Raw genomic sequence first — 15966 nt, forward strand, 5'->3', positions numbered from 1 at the left:
GAAACGTTGAGAGGAAAGTAATACACCCCTGTCCTGACCAACAGTTCTTCTCCCTTGGTTTTTCCAGTGTCATCTTTGCCTGTGATCTTCCCACTATAGGCTAAGTTTGTGATGTCTTTGTTATATTAGCTTACAAAAGCTCTGATGAAGTGAAAGTCCATTTCACTCTGTATCATGATAATGATAAAGGTAAACTCAATGGGTCTAGGTAGGATCTAGGCTCATGCATTGCCATTTATACATTCTACCTTAGGATGAAATATTATGAGAAGAACTGAGTTGTTTTCTAATGCTACCCATTTCTCGTGAGTCCACAGATTCCCTTAGAGAAGAATGACTGGAAATTACTCTTTTGTGACTGAATTCACTCTGTTGGGATTAACAGACCACCCAGATCTCCAGCTCCCCCTGTTTTTCCTGTTTCTGATTATGTATATGGTCATTGTGATGGGAAATTTGGGGCTGATAATTCTAATTGGGATAAGTTCACACCTACACACCCCCATGTACTTTTTCCTCTTTAACTTGTCCTTCATAGATCTCTGTTATTCTTCTGTGTTTATACTCAAAATGATGATTAACTTTGTATCAATGTAGGATATTATTTCTTACATGGGGTGCATGATTCAGCTTTACTTTTTCTGTTTGTTGTTGTTGTTGTTGTTGTATTTCTGAGATCTATGTGCTGATGTCAATGGCCTATGATCACTACGTGGCCATCTGCAATCACTTTTGTATAATGTTGTTATGTCCTCTAAAGTATGTTCCAGCCTTATATTTGGTTCCTACTTGGTGGCATTTTCTTGTGCAGTGGCTCACAATGAATGCATGTTGAGACTGACCTTCTAAGATGCAAACACCATCAACCATTTTTTCTGTGACATCCACCCTCTATTCCAGCTCTCCTGCACAAGTACCTACATCAACGACCTGGAACTTTTCATTGCGGCAGGTACTAACATCATTGCACCCAATCTTAACATCTTTGTCTCTTACCTTCTCATCCTCGCCAACATCCTGCACATATGCTCAATGGAGGGAAGAAAGCCTTCAACAACTGCAGTTCCCACATCATTGCTGTTTCTCTGATCTTTGCATCATGCATATTTATGTACCTCAAACAATCTTCTGCTGGGTCTATGAATGAGAGAAAGATCTCTTCTCTCTTTTACAGCAATGTGGTTTCCATGATGAATCACTTAATCTACAGCTTGAGAATAAAGATGTGAAAACTGCTCTGAGAAAAAATCCAAGCATGAGAGATTTGATTAGAAACTATCCCTCTGTGCAATTAGTCACAGGGCAGGAAGGTTCTGTGTTTAATTAAAATAATTTTAATGACAATATTATTTCTTTCTCACCATGTTGAGGAAAATTTGAACCTTCCCAATTTATTTTCAGTTTTTGTAGAGTAGATCTTCCTACTCTACAAAATCTTCCACAATTTCCTTTCCTCTTTTCCCACTTAATATACTAGTAAGTGGGAGATGAACTCCCCAGGTCGGTAGGTGCTCAACATGATACCAGAGAACAGTGGAGAAATAACTCCAGAAAGAATGAAGAGATGGAGCCAAAGTAAATAATAACACCCAGTTGTGGGTATGATTGGTGATGGAAGTAAAGTCTGGTGCTGTAAAGAACAATATTGCATAGGAACCACGAATGTTAGGTCCATGAATCAAGGTAAATTGGAAGTGGTCAAAAGGGAGATGAAGAGAGTGAACATCGATATTTTAGGAACAAGCAAACTTAAATGGACTGGAATGAATGAATTTAACTCAGACAACCATTATATCTACTACTGTGGGCAAGAATCTATTAGAAAAAATGGAGTAGCCCTCATCATCAACAAAAGAGTCAGAAATGCAGTACTTGGATGCAATCTCAAAAACAACAAAATGATCTTTGTTCATTTCCAAGGCAAACCATTCAATATCACAGTAATCCAAGTATATGCCCCAACCAGTAACGCTGAAGAAGCTGAAGTTGAACGGTTCAATGAAGACCTACAAGACCTTCTAGAACTAACACCCCAAAAAATATGTCCTTTTCATTATAGGGGACTAGAATGAAAAGTAGGAAGTTAAGAGATACCTGGATTAACCTGAAAATTTGGCTTTGGAGTACAAAATGAGTCAGGGCAAAGACAAATAGAATTTTTCGAAGAGAACTCACCCTTTTCCAAGAACACAAGAGAAGACGCTACACATGGACATCACCAGATGGTCACTACTGAAATCAGATTGATTATATTCTTTGCAGCCAAAGATGGAGAAGCTGTATATAGTCAGTCAAAACAAGACCAGGAGCTGACTGTTCCTCAGATCATGAACTCCTTATTGCCAAATTCAGACTTAAAGAAAGTAGGGAAAACCACTAAACCATTCAAGTATGACCTAAATCAAATACCTTAAAATTATACAGTAGAAGTGACAAATAGATTCAAGGGTTTAGATCTGATAGACAGAGTGCCTGAATAACTATGGATGGAGGTTCATGACATCGTACAGGAGGCAGTCATCATGGCCATCCCCAAGAAAAAGAAATGCAAAAAGGCAAAATGGTTGTCGGAGTAGACCTTGCAAGTAGCTGTGAAAAGAAGAGAAGCTAAAGGCAAAGGAGAAAAGGAAAGATATAAGCATCTGAATGCAGAGTTCCAAAGAATAGCCAGAAGAAAGAAAAAAGCCTTCCTCAGTAATCAATGCAAAAAATAGAGGAAAACAATAGAATGGGAAAGACTAGAGAAGGCAATGGCAACCCACTCCAGTACTCTTGCCTGGAAAATCCCATGGATGGAGGAGCCTGGTGGGCCGCAGTCCATAGGGTCGCGAAGAGTCAGACACGACTGAGCGACTTCACTTTCACTTTTCACTTTCATGCATTGGAGAAGGAAATGGCAACTCACTCCAGTGTTCTTGCCTGGAGAATCCCAGGGACGCCGGAGCCTGGTGGGCTGCCATCCATGGGGTCGCACAGAGTCAGACACGACTGAAGAGACTTAGCAGCAGCAGCAGCAGCAGAGATCTCTTCAAGAAGATTACAGATACCAAGGGAACATTTCATGCAAAAATGGGCACAATAAAGGACAGAAATTGTATGGACCTAACAGAAGCAGAAGATATTAAGAAGAGGTGGTAAGAATACACAGAAGAACTGTACAAAAAAAGTCTTCACGACCAAGATAATCACGATGCTGTGATCACTCACCTAGAGCCAGACATCCTGGAATCTGAAGTCAAGCGGGCCTTACAAAGCATCACTATGAACAAAGCTAGTGGAGGTGATGGAATTCCAGTTGAGCTATTTCAAATCCTGAAAGATGATTCTGTGAAAGTGCTGCATTCAATATGCCAGCAAATTTGGAAAACTCAGCAGTGGCCACAGGACTGGAAAAGGTCAGTTTTCATTCCAATCCCAAAGAAAGGCAATGCCAAAGAATGCTCCAACTACCACACAATTGCATTCACTTCACACGCTAGTAAAGTGTGAAGTGGCTTTAGAAAAGGCAGAGGAACCAGAGATCAAATTGCCAACATCCGCTGGATCATCGAAAAAGCAAGAGAGTGTCTGTTTGGACCTCACTAAAAAAGAAGAGGGAATCAAGGTAGAGTGTTTACATGTATAACAGAGTTATAGCTTATAGTGTTTGCTTTTTTGTGTTATACACTAAAGAAATTATGAGAGAAAGGATAATTATATTGAAGTTGTACTGCTGAGAGTTAAACAGGCAAGCTGAGAATTTCTCCTGTGTCTATGTAACAGGAGAGCTTCTCCCTGATGGCTCAGATTATAACGAGTTTGATCCCTGGATTTGGGAAGATTCCCTGGAGAAGGAAATTGTAACCCATTCCAATATTCTTGTCTGGAGAATTCCATAGACAGATGAGCCTGGTGGGTTACAGTCCATCGGGTCAAAGGGTTGGACATGACTGAGTGACTAACACTTTTTTCCTGCCCTCCCCCCCACCCAAATCAGTGTGAAAGCATGGGCTGTCTGGGTAGTTACAGAAATCAGAAAGAAAATTTACTAATTTTACTAACTCCGTCCCCCACTCTTTTACACAACCTCCCTGTAAACAAACATAGAGACAGATATACACAGGTGGCCTTCAAATCTTCTGTTTTGTGAAATCAAAACATCTTCTGCAGGGCATGCAATGCACTTTCTATCCCTGCAAGCACTTCCAGATACGTGGTTCTTGGTTCCACCTCCTAAGAACAAGGGTTGAACTGGAAATACTTGCTGATTTAAGGAAGAAATAATAAATATTGATTCAATCATTCATTATTTAAGTAAAAGCAAAACAGAATAAAATGCAACACATATTTTGTAACTGCTAAATGCCTAGCACATAAACAAAGAAATGCAAGAGACAGATATACATTTAAATTTTCATATGCCATATAATAGACTTTGGCAAGCCACTCCAACATTCTTGTCTTGGAAATACCATGGACAGAGAAACAAGAGGGACCCATGGGGTCCCAAAAGTGTTAGTCACGACATAGCCACAAAACAACAACAGATTTACAACCTACATGTGGGTAGATCCTCAAATAGATCTTATATGGTTACAATTATTTCTAAAAGTTGATTATGTCAGCAAATGCTTATGTTGAGGATGGACGTGCTGTTTTTCTCTTAATTTGACACAGTTGGTGTTTTCTCCATCTTTATGGCATTTCACTGCACATTCATTTTAGCATCAGATTAAGTAGGTGATTTATATGCGAGGCTTTGCCATACAAAATATGTACCTTTGTATGTTAAAATTCCTCTCTGTATAAGGAAGTTTTACATTATGAGTTTGGAATTTCCACCTCCCTCAGTGAGTGGTAGGATGATGGAGTTACTTTGGATATTTAAAGTCTCTCTGACAGCAAGCTGAATTTATTCACTTCAAATAATAAAGAGAATGAATAGGGTGCTATCACTGCTCTTAGTGTTGTAGTTTTCTCTTTACTGTTACCTCTGTCAGCATATGTAACAGTTATCAAACAGCATATGTAACAAATATCTCCTGGGAGAAATTTGAGGTAAATAGGGAAGGGGAACTCGGCTTCCATCTCCTAGATAGTGAAACTAATTCTCAGAGATGTTCATGGCTTGTTCCAAATCACCATTAATAATTGGTACAGCCGCGACTAGGTCTTGGGTGTTTTGATTCTAAATTTCTCAGGGTTGTTTTTAAAGTTATCATACAAAATTTGCTATACTTAAAAAAAGCAATAAACATAAACAGCAATTTTAGTGAATAAAAATGCCTCTGAGCACAAATAAGGGCAATATACTCAAATAATAAAAATATCTGGAAATAGTCTTTTATATTTCATATTTAACATCTTTATTGTCCAATTTAGAATGTGTGAGAATATCTTCATTTGATATCGGCTTGTGAAATAAATGGAAACACATAAAAGTAGCCTATAGTATTCAATATTGATATAAATGTTTCCCCAGTTTCAGCTCAGCCCTAAATTTTTACTTTCAACATCTTATTTAACCTTCAAACCAATGAGATTTGTTAGGCACCAATATGATTAGCCCAGTATGGCTAAGACTGCCAGCTGTTCACCTCTTCTTCCAGGACATACATTTCTCTTTCTCTCTTGCAGTGAGATATGGCATGGTCAAGGTGTGTCTTTTCCTCATTTTCTTTGACCTACTGTAGGCTGGATACAGAAAACACTGAGGCCCTATTTAGACAAGGAAGGTATATACAAAGCCAGAAACAGGTTACAGTAGAGACAAGATGGAGAATGGAAGAAAAGGGCCTGCAGACTTCTCTGGGCTATGGACAGTGTTCTCTTTATAGATCTGCATGTTGGTTATATGCTTTTCAGTGTATTAAAAATATGTGAAGTATACATTTTCATATACTTTATATATTAATTTATGTTAAATTTCATGATAAATTAAGGTTATAAAACATTGACTAGTGCTCTCCTGAACATTAACTTAAGACTGAGAAGAAAGAAAGGCCCAAGTATGTGAAACAATCTTCGTATAGAGTGTGTCACATAGAAGAAACCAGGAGAGGAAGGTGAACACATATAAAGTTATCCAGACCAGTTCAGGGAAGAGGGTCTCCTCTTTCCCAACCCAATTAAGAATTTCCACTAGTCTGTGGAGAGAGAAAAATTATTGCACAATCCTACTGCCTAGACTTAAAGTATGTTATATATCACTATGCTTAAGTTAATGGTAAACAGGGGATACTTCTCTTTCCATATTATATAAGGTTTTTTATTATTTTTAATTAGAGGACTCTTTGTGACCCCATGGACTGCAGAACGCCAGGCCTCCCTGTCCTTCACCATCTCCCAGAGCTTGCTCAAACATGTGTCCATTGAGTATTTAGAATTTTATGTGAATTTATAGTTACCAGATGTTAAATTCCCAGAAGCAGAAAAAGTAGCAATATGAGCAAGATGTTTCCAAGATAAAACTGACAAGAAATGGCAATTACATATAACTTGTGTGACAAAAGACTATGAACTGCATGAAGGTGATACAACTTACAGAATTTGGGACTATTATGTGTAGTTGATACAAAAATTTGTTGTAGTTTAGTGGCAAAGCCATGTCAGACTCTTTGCAACTCCATGAACTGTAGCTTGCCAGGGTCCTCTGTCCATGGGATTTCCCCAGCAAGAATACTGGAGTGGGTTGCCATTTCCTCCTCCAGGAGATGTTCTCCTCCCAAGGAGTGAAGCCACATCTTCTGCATTGGCAGCTTCATTCTTTACTGCTGAGCCACCAAGGAAGCCCCTGTTTATTATATAAACAGTATAGCATTAATGGTATAAAGATAAAAATGTGTTGGTCTGCTTCTGTAAAAAATTGTTGGTATTGAACATGATAATTTGAGTCTCATTGATGAATCTTATGATAAGTTCCTGCAGTAACTTTCCATTTGGTCTTTTTGTTTGATCAACACAGGTTTGAAATATTCTTTTTATTTTCATTATATCAAATGAAATGAAAGTGAAAATAGCATTGGAGAGATCTAGCCGAAAGCAATTACAATCTTACAGGAAAGGTAGAAGATTAATGTGTCAAAGAAAATTACTGAGAAGGCCTTACACATACCCACAATTACCTGGAGGCAATATACTACTTTGAGTAAAATCACAGTTCCTGAAGCCAGACATTCTAGCCTCTGTCTTTATTATGTTAGGGACTGTGTGCATTTCCTCTAAGTAAACTGAGCTTCAGTTGACTCATCTTTCAAAGGGAAACAATACTAGGGCTTGCCTTGAGAGAATACCATAAATATTAAAGAAAGTTACCTATACATCTGTGTCTCTTTTGCTGTCTTGCATACAAGGACTCTGTGGGAGAGGGACGGGGGGATGATTTGGGAGAATGGCAGTAAAACATGTATAATATCAAAAAAGAAAAGAATGGCCAGCCCAGGTTGGATGCAGGATACAGGAAGTTTGGGGCTGGTGCACTGGGATGACCCAGAGGGATGGTATGGGGAGGGAGGTGGGAGGGGGATTCAGGATGGGGAACACATGTACACCCATGGAGGATGCATGTTGATGTATGGCAAAACTAATACAATATTGTAAAGTTTAAAAATAAAATAAAATTTAAAAAATAAATTAATTAATTAAAAAAAATAATAATTTAAAAAAATTTTAAAAAATAATGAAAGTTACCTAATATAAAGTGCTGGGCACAGTGTTTGATATTTTATACTAACTCAATAATAACATGTTATTATTCTATGATTGCCATCATAATTGTTCTTGGTGTTGTCTGTATTTTTTTTTTTTTTTTTTTTTTTGGTACCACACTTGAGCTTCTTGAATTCTCAAAGTCTTTGACTTTAATCTTGGTATTTCTCCATAAATAGTCAATATAACATGAACTCAAAGGAATTAGCCTGGAGGAAACTTGGGGAAACTATTGTATGGGGAAATGACCGTGAATTTCCAAAAATTTGAACAATAAAACTAAAACATTGTGTATCTCAGCAAAGCACATTTTTATTTCCCATATGACACCATGACACTGAGTCTATTCATCTACATTTTCCACTGTACAGGATTTTCCTCAGGGCCAATTTGACAACCTTATTCCACAAACTGTAGATCAAAGGATTCAGCATGGGCACAATGCAGGTATAAAACACAGAGGACACTTTTCCTTGGTCCCTGGGGCTCACAGATGATGGCTGCAGGTACATGAATGCTGCAGATCCATAGAAAACAGCAACAGCCAAGATGAGGGAACTGCAAGTGCTGAAGGCTTTGAACCTGCCCTCAGTAGAGTGGATGTGGAAGATTTTATAGAGGATGAAGATGTAGGAGGTAAGAATGGTTAAGGCAGGAATCAGGACATTGAAAGAACTGCAGACTAGAGCCAATAATTTGTTGAAATAGATGCTAGAACAGGATAGCTCCATGAGTGGAAAAACATCACAGAAATAATGGTTAACCACATTGGCCTTGCAGAAATAGAGTCTCAATATAAAGCAAGTATGGAATTTCGATTGAATGATGCACAAGATATAAACAGCTGCTGTGAGCTGAAAGCACCTATAATAAGACATGATGGCATTATAAAGCAAGGGGTTACAGATAACAACATAGTGGTCATATGCTATTTCAGCCAACATATAACTCTCTGCAATAATAAAAACAACAAAGAAATAGAGCAGAGTGATGCATTCGGGGTAGGAGATGATATTTTTCTCTGTCACAAAGCTCACCAGCATTTTGGGAGTAATGACAGTGGACTGACAGAGGTCAATAAAGGACAAATTGCTGAGGAAATAGTACATGGGGGTGTGCAGGTGAGAACTGAGCCCAGTCAGTGTGATCGTGACCAGGTTCCCCACCACCGTGATCGCGTAGATTCCTAAGAAGAGGAGGAAAAGTGGCAGCTGGAGTTGTGATTGTTCTGTGAGCCCAGAGAGAATGGACTCAATCACTGAGGAGTGATTTCCAAGGTCAATTTTCTTCTCAGCAGGTTCTAAGTTTAAAGAAAAAAGGAAAATGAGTATATTTGTGTGTGTGTGTGTGTGTGTGTGTGTGTGTGTGTGTGGCAGAGAGTAATTCTGCAGAGATCATTCTTTATCCCTCAAGAGGACAAACATAATGAAGGGAATTCTCCAGTATATCCTGCCACTGTAGGACAAACAATCATTCTGGTTGAACTAGAATAGAAATTGTAAACTTCAAGAACTTTGTAATTATGATACTTTATAATGTTTAAGAGAAACAAGAATTTATGAATTTTTAAAGTCAGCCAAAAGGAACGTTCTAGCATTATTTCTGAGTACTCCTCTTTCCTCCAAGTTTCTATGTTTAGATATTAATATCATGCATGTCGAATGGTATAGATATTTCCTTTCATTTATAATAAGTAATAGTAATGTATTCTTTCTATAATTAATGCAGAGAGGATTCACACGTCTGTGGAAAGTAGTTATACTAGCTGGGGCTGTCTTCTTTAGTAATATCTCAACTGAAAATAACTGAAGAACAGTTTCATTTCACCTGAGATCTGGTGCTTTAATGTCTGAGCTTCCTTTCCCCTGGAATTTGACCCCAGAGGGCAGAAATGTAACTGCTTGGCAGACATTTTATATCTCAATATACCTTTTACAACAAAGACAAACATCCCTATCATCAGTCACACCCTGAGCTGACAGTCAAAAGTTGAAGCACAGACTGAATAACCACGTACATAGCAGATATTCTTTAGGACACCCCTAATGGGTGGTTGGATTAAATGTATTTTTAATATCTTCATTCTAATAGATCCTGATTATGTTAGACAATAGAGGATCAAATCCTCAGCTCAATCCCATTCTTGCTCTGGGGTCTTGAGGTATACATTTTATACCTCATGTTTATACCTCAGTAGGTTTTCCCACCCCATGAACTATTCTTTCTCATTCTAATTTGGATAATCTTAGAGGTGAGAGTATAATGGCCTAAATAAAAGTCATGCACTCCACCACTGTGACCAGGGCATCAGTGTACTAAGATATATCTATGCAAAGCACTAAGCAATTGGTATGCCAACATTTGAAAAATATAATCATGTATTTTGCACATGCTCTAAATAGAATTCAAAGATGATAGAGATGTGGAATAATAAAATACATGCAAAATAAAATAAGTAATTTTAGTTCAGTTCAATACTAGTCAACAGTGATATGTTTTGAAAAAGACAAATGTATCTTCTGTTTAGATTTGCAAAGGAAATGAGTAGGTTCAGAAAATAGAAATTCATATTCATAACACTCAAGCATTATATGGACTACTGTATACAATTTGAGGTAAAAAGCAATTGTGTATGATATAGGAAAAGCTGCACAGTTTCATAAATATGATCTAGAAATCAGTTATTTTAAGATAGCTCAAACAATCGAGGATATTTTTTGCTAGCAAAGCAAAAATTCTTATGGCACAGGAAGCTATTTAAACATTCGTCATATGGCAGTGAGAGGTACTGAATTTATTGTATACGTTCAAGAGATTGGGTAAAATTAACTGCTTCAAACTATGGGAAGAAATATTTGGTTTCACAGCAAAGACAAACATCCCTATCAGCAGACTCACCCTGACCTGACAGTCATAAAAGTTGGAGCACAGACTAAATAACCACGTACATAGCAGATATTCTCTCAGTTCAGTTCAGTCAGTCAGTTGTGTCTGACTCTTTGCGACCCCATGAATTGCAGCATGCCAGGCCTCTCTGTCCATTACCAACTGCTGGAGTTCACTCAGACTCACGTCCATCGAGTTGGTGATGCCATCCAGCCATCTCGTCCTCTGTCTTCCCCTTCTCCTCCTGCCCCCAATCCCTCCCAGCATCAGAGTCTTTTCCAATGAGTCAACTCTTCGCATGAGGTGGCCAAAATATTGGAGTTTCAGCTTTAGCATCATTCCTTCCAAAGAAATCTCAGGGCTGATCTCCTTCAGAATGGACTGGTTGGATCTCCTTGCAGTCCAAGGGACTCTCAAGAGTCTTCTCCAACACCACAGTTCAAAAGCATCAATTCTTTGGCGCTCAGCTTTCTTCACAGTCCAACTCTCACATCCATACATGACCACTGGAAAAACCATAGCCTTGACTAGACGGACCTTTGCTGGCAAAGTAATGTCTCTGCTTTTGAATATGCTATCTAGGTTGCTCATAACTCTCCTTCCAAGGAGTAAGCATCTTTTAAATTCATGGCTGCAGTCACCATCTGCAGTGATTTTGGAGCCCAAAAAAATTCAGTCTGACACTGTTTACACTGTTTCCCCATCTATTTCCCATGAAGTGATGGGACAGGATGCCATGATCTTCATTTTCTTAATGTTGAGCTTTAAGCCAACATTTTCACTCTCCTCTTTCACTTTCATCAAGAGGCGTTTTAGTTCCTCGTCACTTTCTGCCATAAGGGTGGTGTCCTCTGCATATCTGAGGTGATTGATATTTCTCCTGGCAATCTTGATTCCAGCTTGTGCTTCTTCCAGCCCAGCGTTTCTCATGATGTACTCTGCATATAAATTAAATAAGCAGGGTGACAATATACAGCCTTGACGTGCCCCTTTCCCTATTTGGAACCAGTCTGTTGTTCTATGTCCAGTTCTAACTGTTGCTTCCTGACCTGCATATAGGTTTCTCAAGAGGCAGGTCATGTGGTCTGGTATTCCCATCTCTTTCAGAATTTTCCACAGTTTATTGTGATTCACACAGTCAAAGGCTTTGGCATAGTCAATAAAGCAGAAATAGATGTTTTTCTGTAAATCTCTTGCTTTTTCGATGATCCAGCAGATGTCGGCAATTTGATCTCTGGTTCCTCTGTTTTTTCTAAAATCAGCTTGAACATCTGGAAGTTCATGGTTCACGTATTGCTGAAGCCTGGCTTGGAGAATTTTGAGCATTACTTTACTAGTGTGTGAAGTGAATGCAATTGTGCGGTAGTTTGAGCATTCTTTGGCATTGCCTTTCTTTGGGATTGGAATGAAAACTGACCTTTTCCAGTCCTGTGGCCACTGCTGAGTTTTCCAAATTTGCTGGCATATTGAATGCAGCACTTTCACAGCATCATCTTTCAGGATTTGGAATAGCTTAACTGGAATTCCATCACCTTCTCTAGCTTTGTTTGTAGTGATGCTTTCTAAGGCCCACTTGACTTCACATTCCAGGATGGCTGGTTCTAGGTGATTGGTCATACCATCGTGATTATCTTGGTCATGAAGATCTTTTTTGCATAGTTTTTCTATGTATTTTTGCCACCTCTTCTTAATATCTTCTGCTTCTGTTAAATCCATACCATTTCTGTCCTTTATTGAGCCCATCTTTGCATCAAATGTTCCCTTGGTATCTCTAATTTTCTTGAAGAGGTCTCTAGTCTTTCCCATTCTATTGTTTCCCTCTATTTCTTTGCATTGATCACTGAGGAAGGCTTTCTTATCTCTCCTTGCTATTCTTTGGAACTCTGCATTCAGATGCTTATATCTTTCCTTTTCTCCTTTGCTTTTCTCTTCCCTTCTTTTCACACCTATTTCTAAGGCCTCCTCAGACAGCCATTTTGCTTTTTTGCATTTCTTTTTCTTGGGGATGGTCTTGATTCCTGTCTCCTGTACAATGTCACAAACCTCCGTCCATAGTTCATCAGGCATTCTATCAGATATAGTCCCTTAAATCTATTTCTCACTTCCACTGTATAATCATAGGGGATTGGATTTAGGTCATACCTGAATGGTCTAGTGGTTTTCCCCACTTTCTTTAATTTAAGTCTGAATTTGGCAATAAGCAGTTCATGATCTGAGCCACCGTCACCTCCTGGTCTTGTTTCTGCTGACTGTATAGAGCTTCTCCATCTTTGGCTGCAAAGAATATAATCAATCTGATTTCGGTGTTGACCATCTGGTGATGTCCATGTGTAGAGTCCTCTCTTGTGTTGTTGGAAGAGAGTGTTTGCTATGACCAGTGCGTTCTCTTGGCAAAACTCTATTAGCCTTTGCCCCGGTTCATTCCGTGTTCCAAGGCCAAATTTGCCTGTTACTCCGGGTGTTTCTTGACATCCTACTTTTGCATTCCAGTCCCCTATAATGAAAAGGACATCTTTTGGGGGTTCTAAAAGGTCTTGTTGGTCTTCATAGAATCGTTCAACTTCAGCTGCTTCGCATTACTGATTGGGGCATAGACTTGAATTACTGTGATACTGAATGGTTTGACTTCAAATGAATAGAGATCATTCTGTCATTTTTTAGATTGCATCCAAGTACTGCATTTCAGACTCTTTTGTTGACCATGATGGCTACTCCATTTCTTCTAAGGGATTCCTGCCCATGGTAGTAGATATAATGGTCATCTGAGTTAAATTCACCCATTCCAGTCCATTTTGGTTCTCTGATTGCTAGAATCTCAACATTCACTCTTGCCCTCTCCTGTTTGACCACTTCCAATTTGCCTTGATTCATGGACCTGACATTCCAGATTCCTGTGCAATATTGCTCTTTACAGCATTGGATCTTGCTTCTATCACGAGTCACATCCACAACTGGGTATTGTTTTTGCTTTGGCTCCATCCCTTCATTCTTCCTGGAGTTATTTCTGCACTGATCCTCAGTAGCATATTGGGCACCTACTGAACTGGGGAGTTCCTCTTTCAGTATCCTATCATTTTGCCTTTTCATACTGTTCATGGGGTTCTCAAGACAAGAATACTGAAGTGGTTTGCCATTCCCTTCTCCAGTGGACCACATTCTGTCAGACCTCTCCACCATGACCCACCTGTCCTGGGTGGCGCCACATGGCGTGGCTTAGTTTCGTTGAGTTAGACAAGGCTGTGGTCCTAGTGTGATTAGATTGACTAGTTTTCTGTGATTATGGTTTCAGTGTTTCTGCCCTCTGATGCCCTCTTGCAACACCTACTGTTTACTTGGGTTTCTCTTACCTTGGACGTGGGGTATCTCTTCACGGCTGCTCCAGCAAAGTGCAGCCGCTGCTCCTTACCTTGGGCGAGTGATATCTCCTCACAGCCACCCCTCCTGACCTTGAACGTATGGTAGCTCCTCTAGGCCCTCCTGCCCCTGAGCAGCCACCATTCCTTGGGCGTGGGGTAGCTCCTCTCGGCTGCCATCCCTGACCTCAGAGGTGGGGTAGCTGCTCTCATCTGCCGCCCTTGACCTCGGACGTGGGGTAGCTCCTCTCTGCCGTTCCTGCGCCATCGCAGCCTGGCACTCTCGGCCACTGCCCCGACCTTGGACGTGGGGTAGCTCCTCTTGGCCGCTGCCCCTTGGGCATGGGGTCCTCTTGGCTTCTGCCCCTGACCTCACACGTGACATAGCTCCTCTCAGCCGCGCTTGTGCACGGTCGCGGCCACCCACGCTTGTGCACTGTTGCAGCCGCACCTAATGGGTAGTTGGATTAAATGTACTTCTAATATCTTCATTCTAATGGATCCTGATTATGTTAGACAATAGAGGATCAAATCCTTAGCTTAATCCCATTCTTTCTATGGATTCTTGAGATAATATATCTACTCTCCAACTCTGAAAAAAACAGATATACTAAAATCCACCTTCTGTGTAAATTCAGATAAATGATTCCTATGAGGTGCTTAGCACAGTCCCATACAGTTGGTAAGAACTGGATTCTGTCAATGTTATTTTAGTTTCAATCTATTGAGTTGCTTTCCATTATATCTTTTGTCTCAGTGGCATTTTCATTCCTTCTATGATGGCTGGGATTAAAAAAATTTTTTTTTCTTAAGACATTTTCTTGCTTCTACTTTCTACCTAAATACATACCATGATACAGAAATTTGAAATTATTATTAAATATTAACCTCTTAAATACAATATTTTCCAAGGTTGCCAAATAAAGTTTGAATAAATGTCTGTCATTCAATGATTTATTTTACCCAATAACAAAATCTTTTATTTTTATATCCCACCAGGTATCACATGATTTAACAATGACACAAAACAGCACTTGATAGAATTTCTTTTATGACTCATCATATTTCTTTATCTTCTATCACACATTCCCAGGGCATCTGATGAAATCTATTAAATAGTTAGGGTCCTTAAGTTAAGGGCTTTAATAATGTAAACCCCGGTTAATAAGACCATTTTCTATGTGCTGAGGAATACCCTTCTTATGTTTACATTTTTAGAACACGCTTGATTCTTTATCAATTATTATGAGTTGCTTATTGGCTTTTCTTCTGTACTAGACTGTAAACTCAATGCAATGCTTGCCACAATGCCTTGCATACAGCTACCAATAAATATGATTTTTTAATAAAATTAATGAAAGAATTGTAGTGATAAATTAACATAGACTCCAACACAAGTGAAGGAATCTCTCACACTGCCTGAGCTGAAGTGAGTAAACAAAGAAATACTGGCCATACATTTATCCAGTGGGGACAGAAAGATGGTAAGGGAACCTTTGCTCCTCAGGGAGTGTTGATATTAGAGTGAGGACAGATAGAGACAGAAAATAGCTACTTGCAAATCTATTAGTGCACTGAGAGGGAGCTAGAACAGAAGATCTGACTTTTTAAAGTCCAGGACTGGGATTCAGATACATCCCTCTTGCTCCCAAAAACATCAGTGCTGTGTATTCTTCTACCTATTTTTCTGAAGGGAAAAATGGTTCTGGTGATGCTGATGGATAGTTCTGAGTACTAACCTTGCAGGACTCGTTGTAGAGTCATAACCTAGAAGACTCTGTTGTAGTAATTTTGAGTCACTGGTCCTGACTTGTTGAAATCAATAGCCCTCTGCAAAGGTAGATTGATATGAATTGTGATTTACACTCTGAGTATTGATGCTAAGAGTCAGATGAGGAACAAGTAATGTTAATGACCTCCAATTAGAATCAACTGTCAAGTATCAACTGTCAGGAAAAGTTACAATTAGCTCTTCCCTTTTCTCCCACTGACTCTAAAGTATTTAATAGTGTCATATCATTGTAATTTTTCATTTTTGTTA

The 15966-nt window shown here is 39.2% G+C and overlaps 1 protein-coding gene and 1 pseudogene across 1 annotated transcript; one reads left to right on the forward strand and one right to left on the reverse strand.

Moving 5' to 3' along the window:
- Nucleotides 1-333: 333 nt before the first annotated feature.
- LOC113886037 lies at nt 334-1229 on the forward strand (annotated as a pseudogene).
- A 6804-nt stretch (nt 1230-8033) lies between these two features.
- Nucleotides 8034-9008, reverse strand: LOC113886038 (the record flags this gene model as incomplete). Its single annotated transcript, XM_027531975.1, has 1 exon — nt 8034-9008. A coding segment is annotated over one exon (975 nt), but the record flags the coding sequence as incomplete, so codon positions are not given.
- Between the last annotated feature and the right edge of the window lie 6958 nt (nt 9009-15966).

This window comes from Bos indicus x Bos taurus, chromosome 29 (genome assembly GCF_003369695.1).
Source record: "Bos indicus x Bos taurus breed Angus x Brahman F1 hybrid chromosome 29, Bos_hybrid_MaternalHap_v2.0, whole genome shotgun sequence".
Lineage (NCBI taxonomy): Eukaryota > Metazoa > Chordata > Mammalia > Artiodactyla > Bovidae > Bos > Bos indicus x Bos taurus.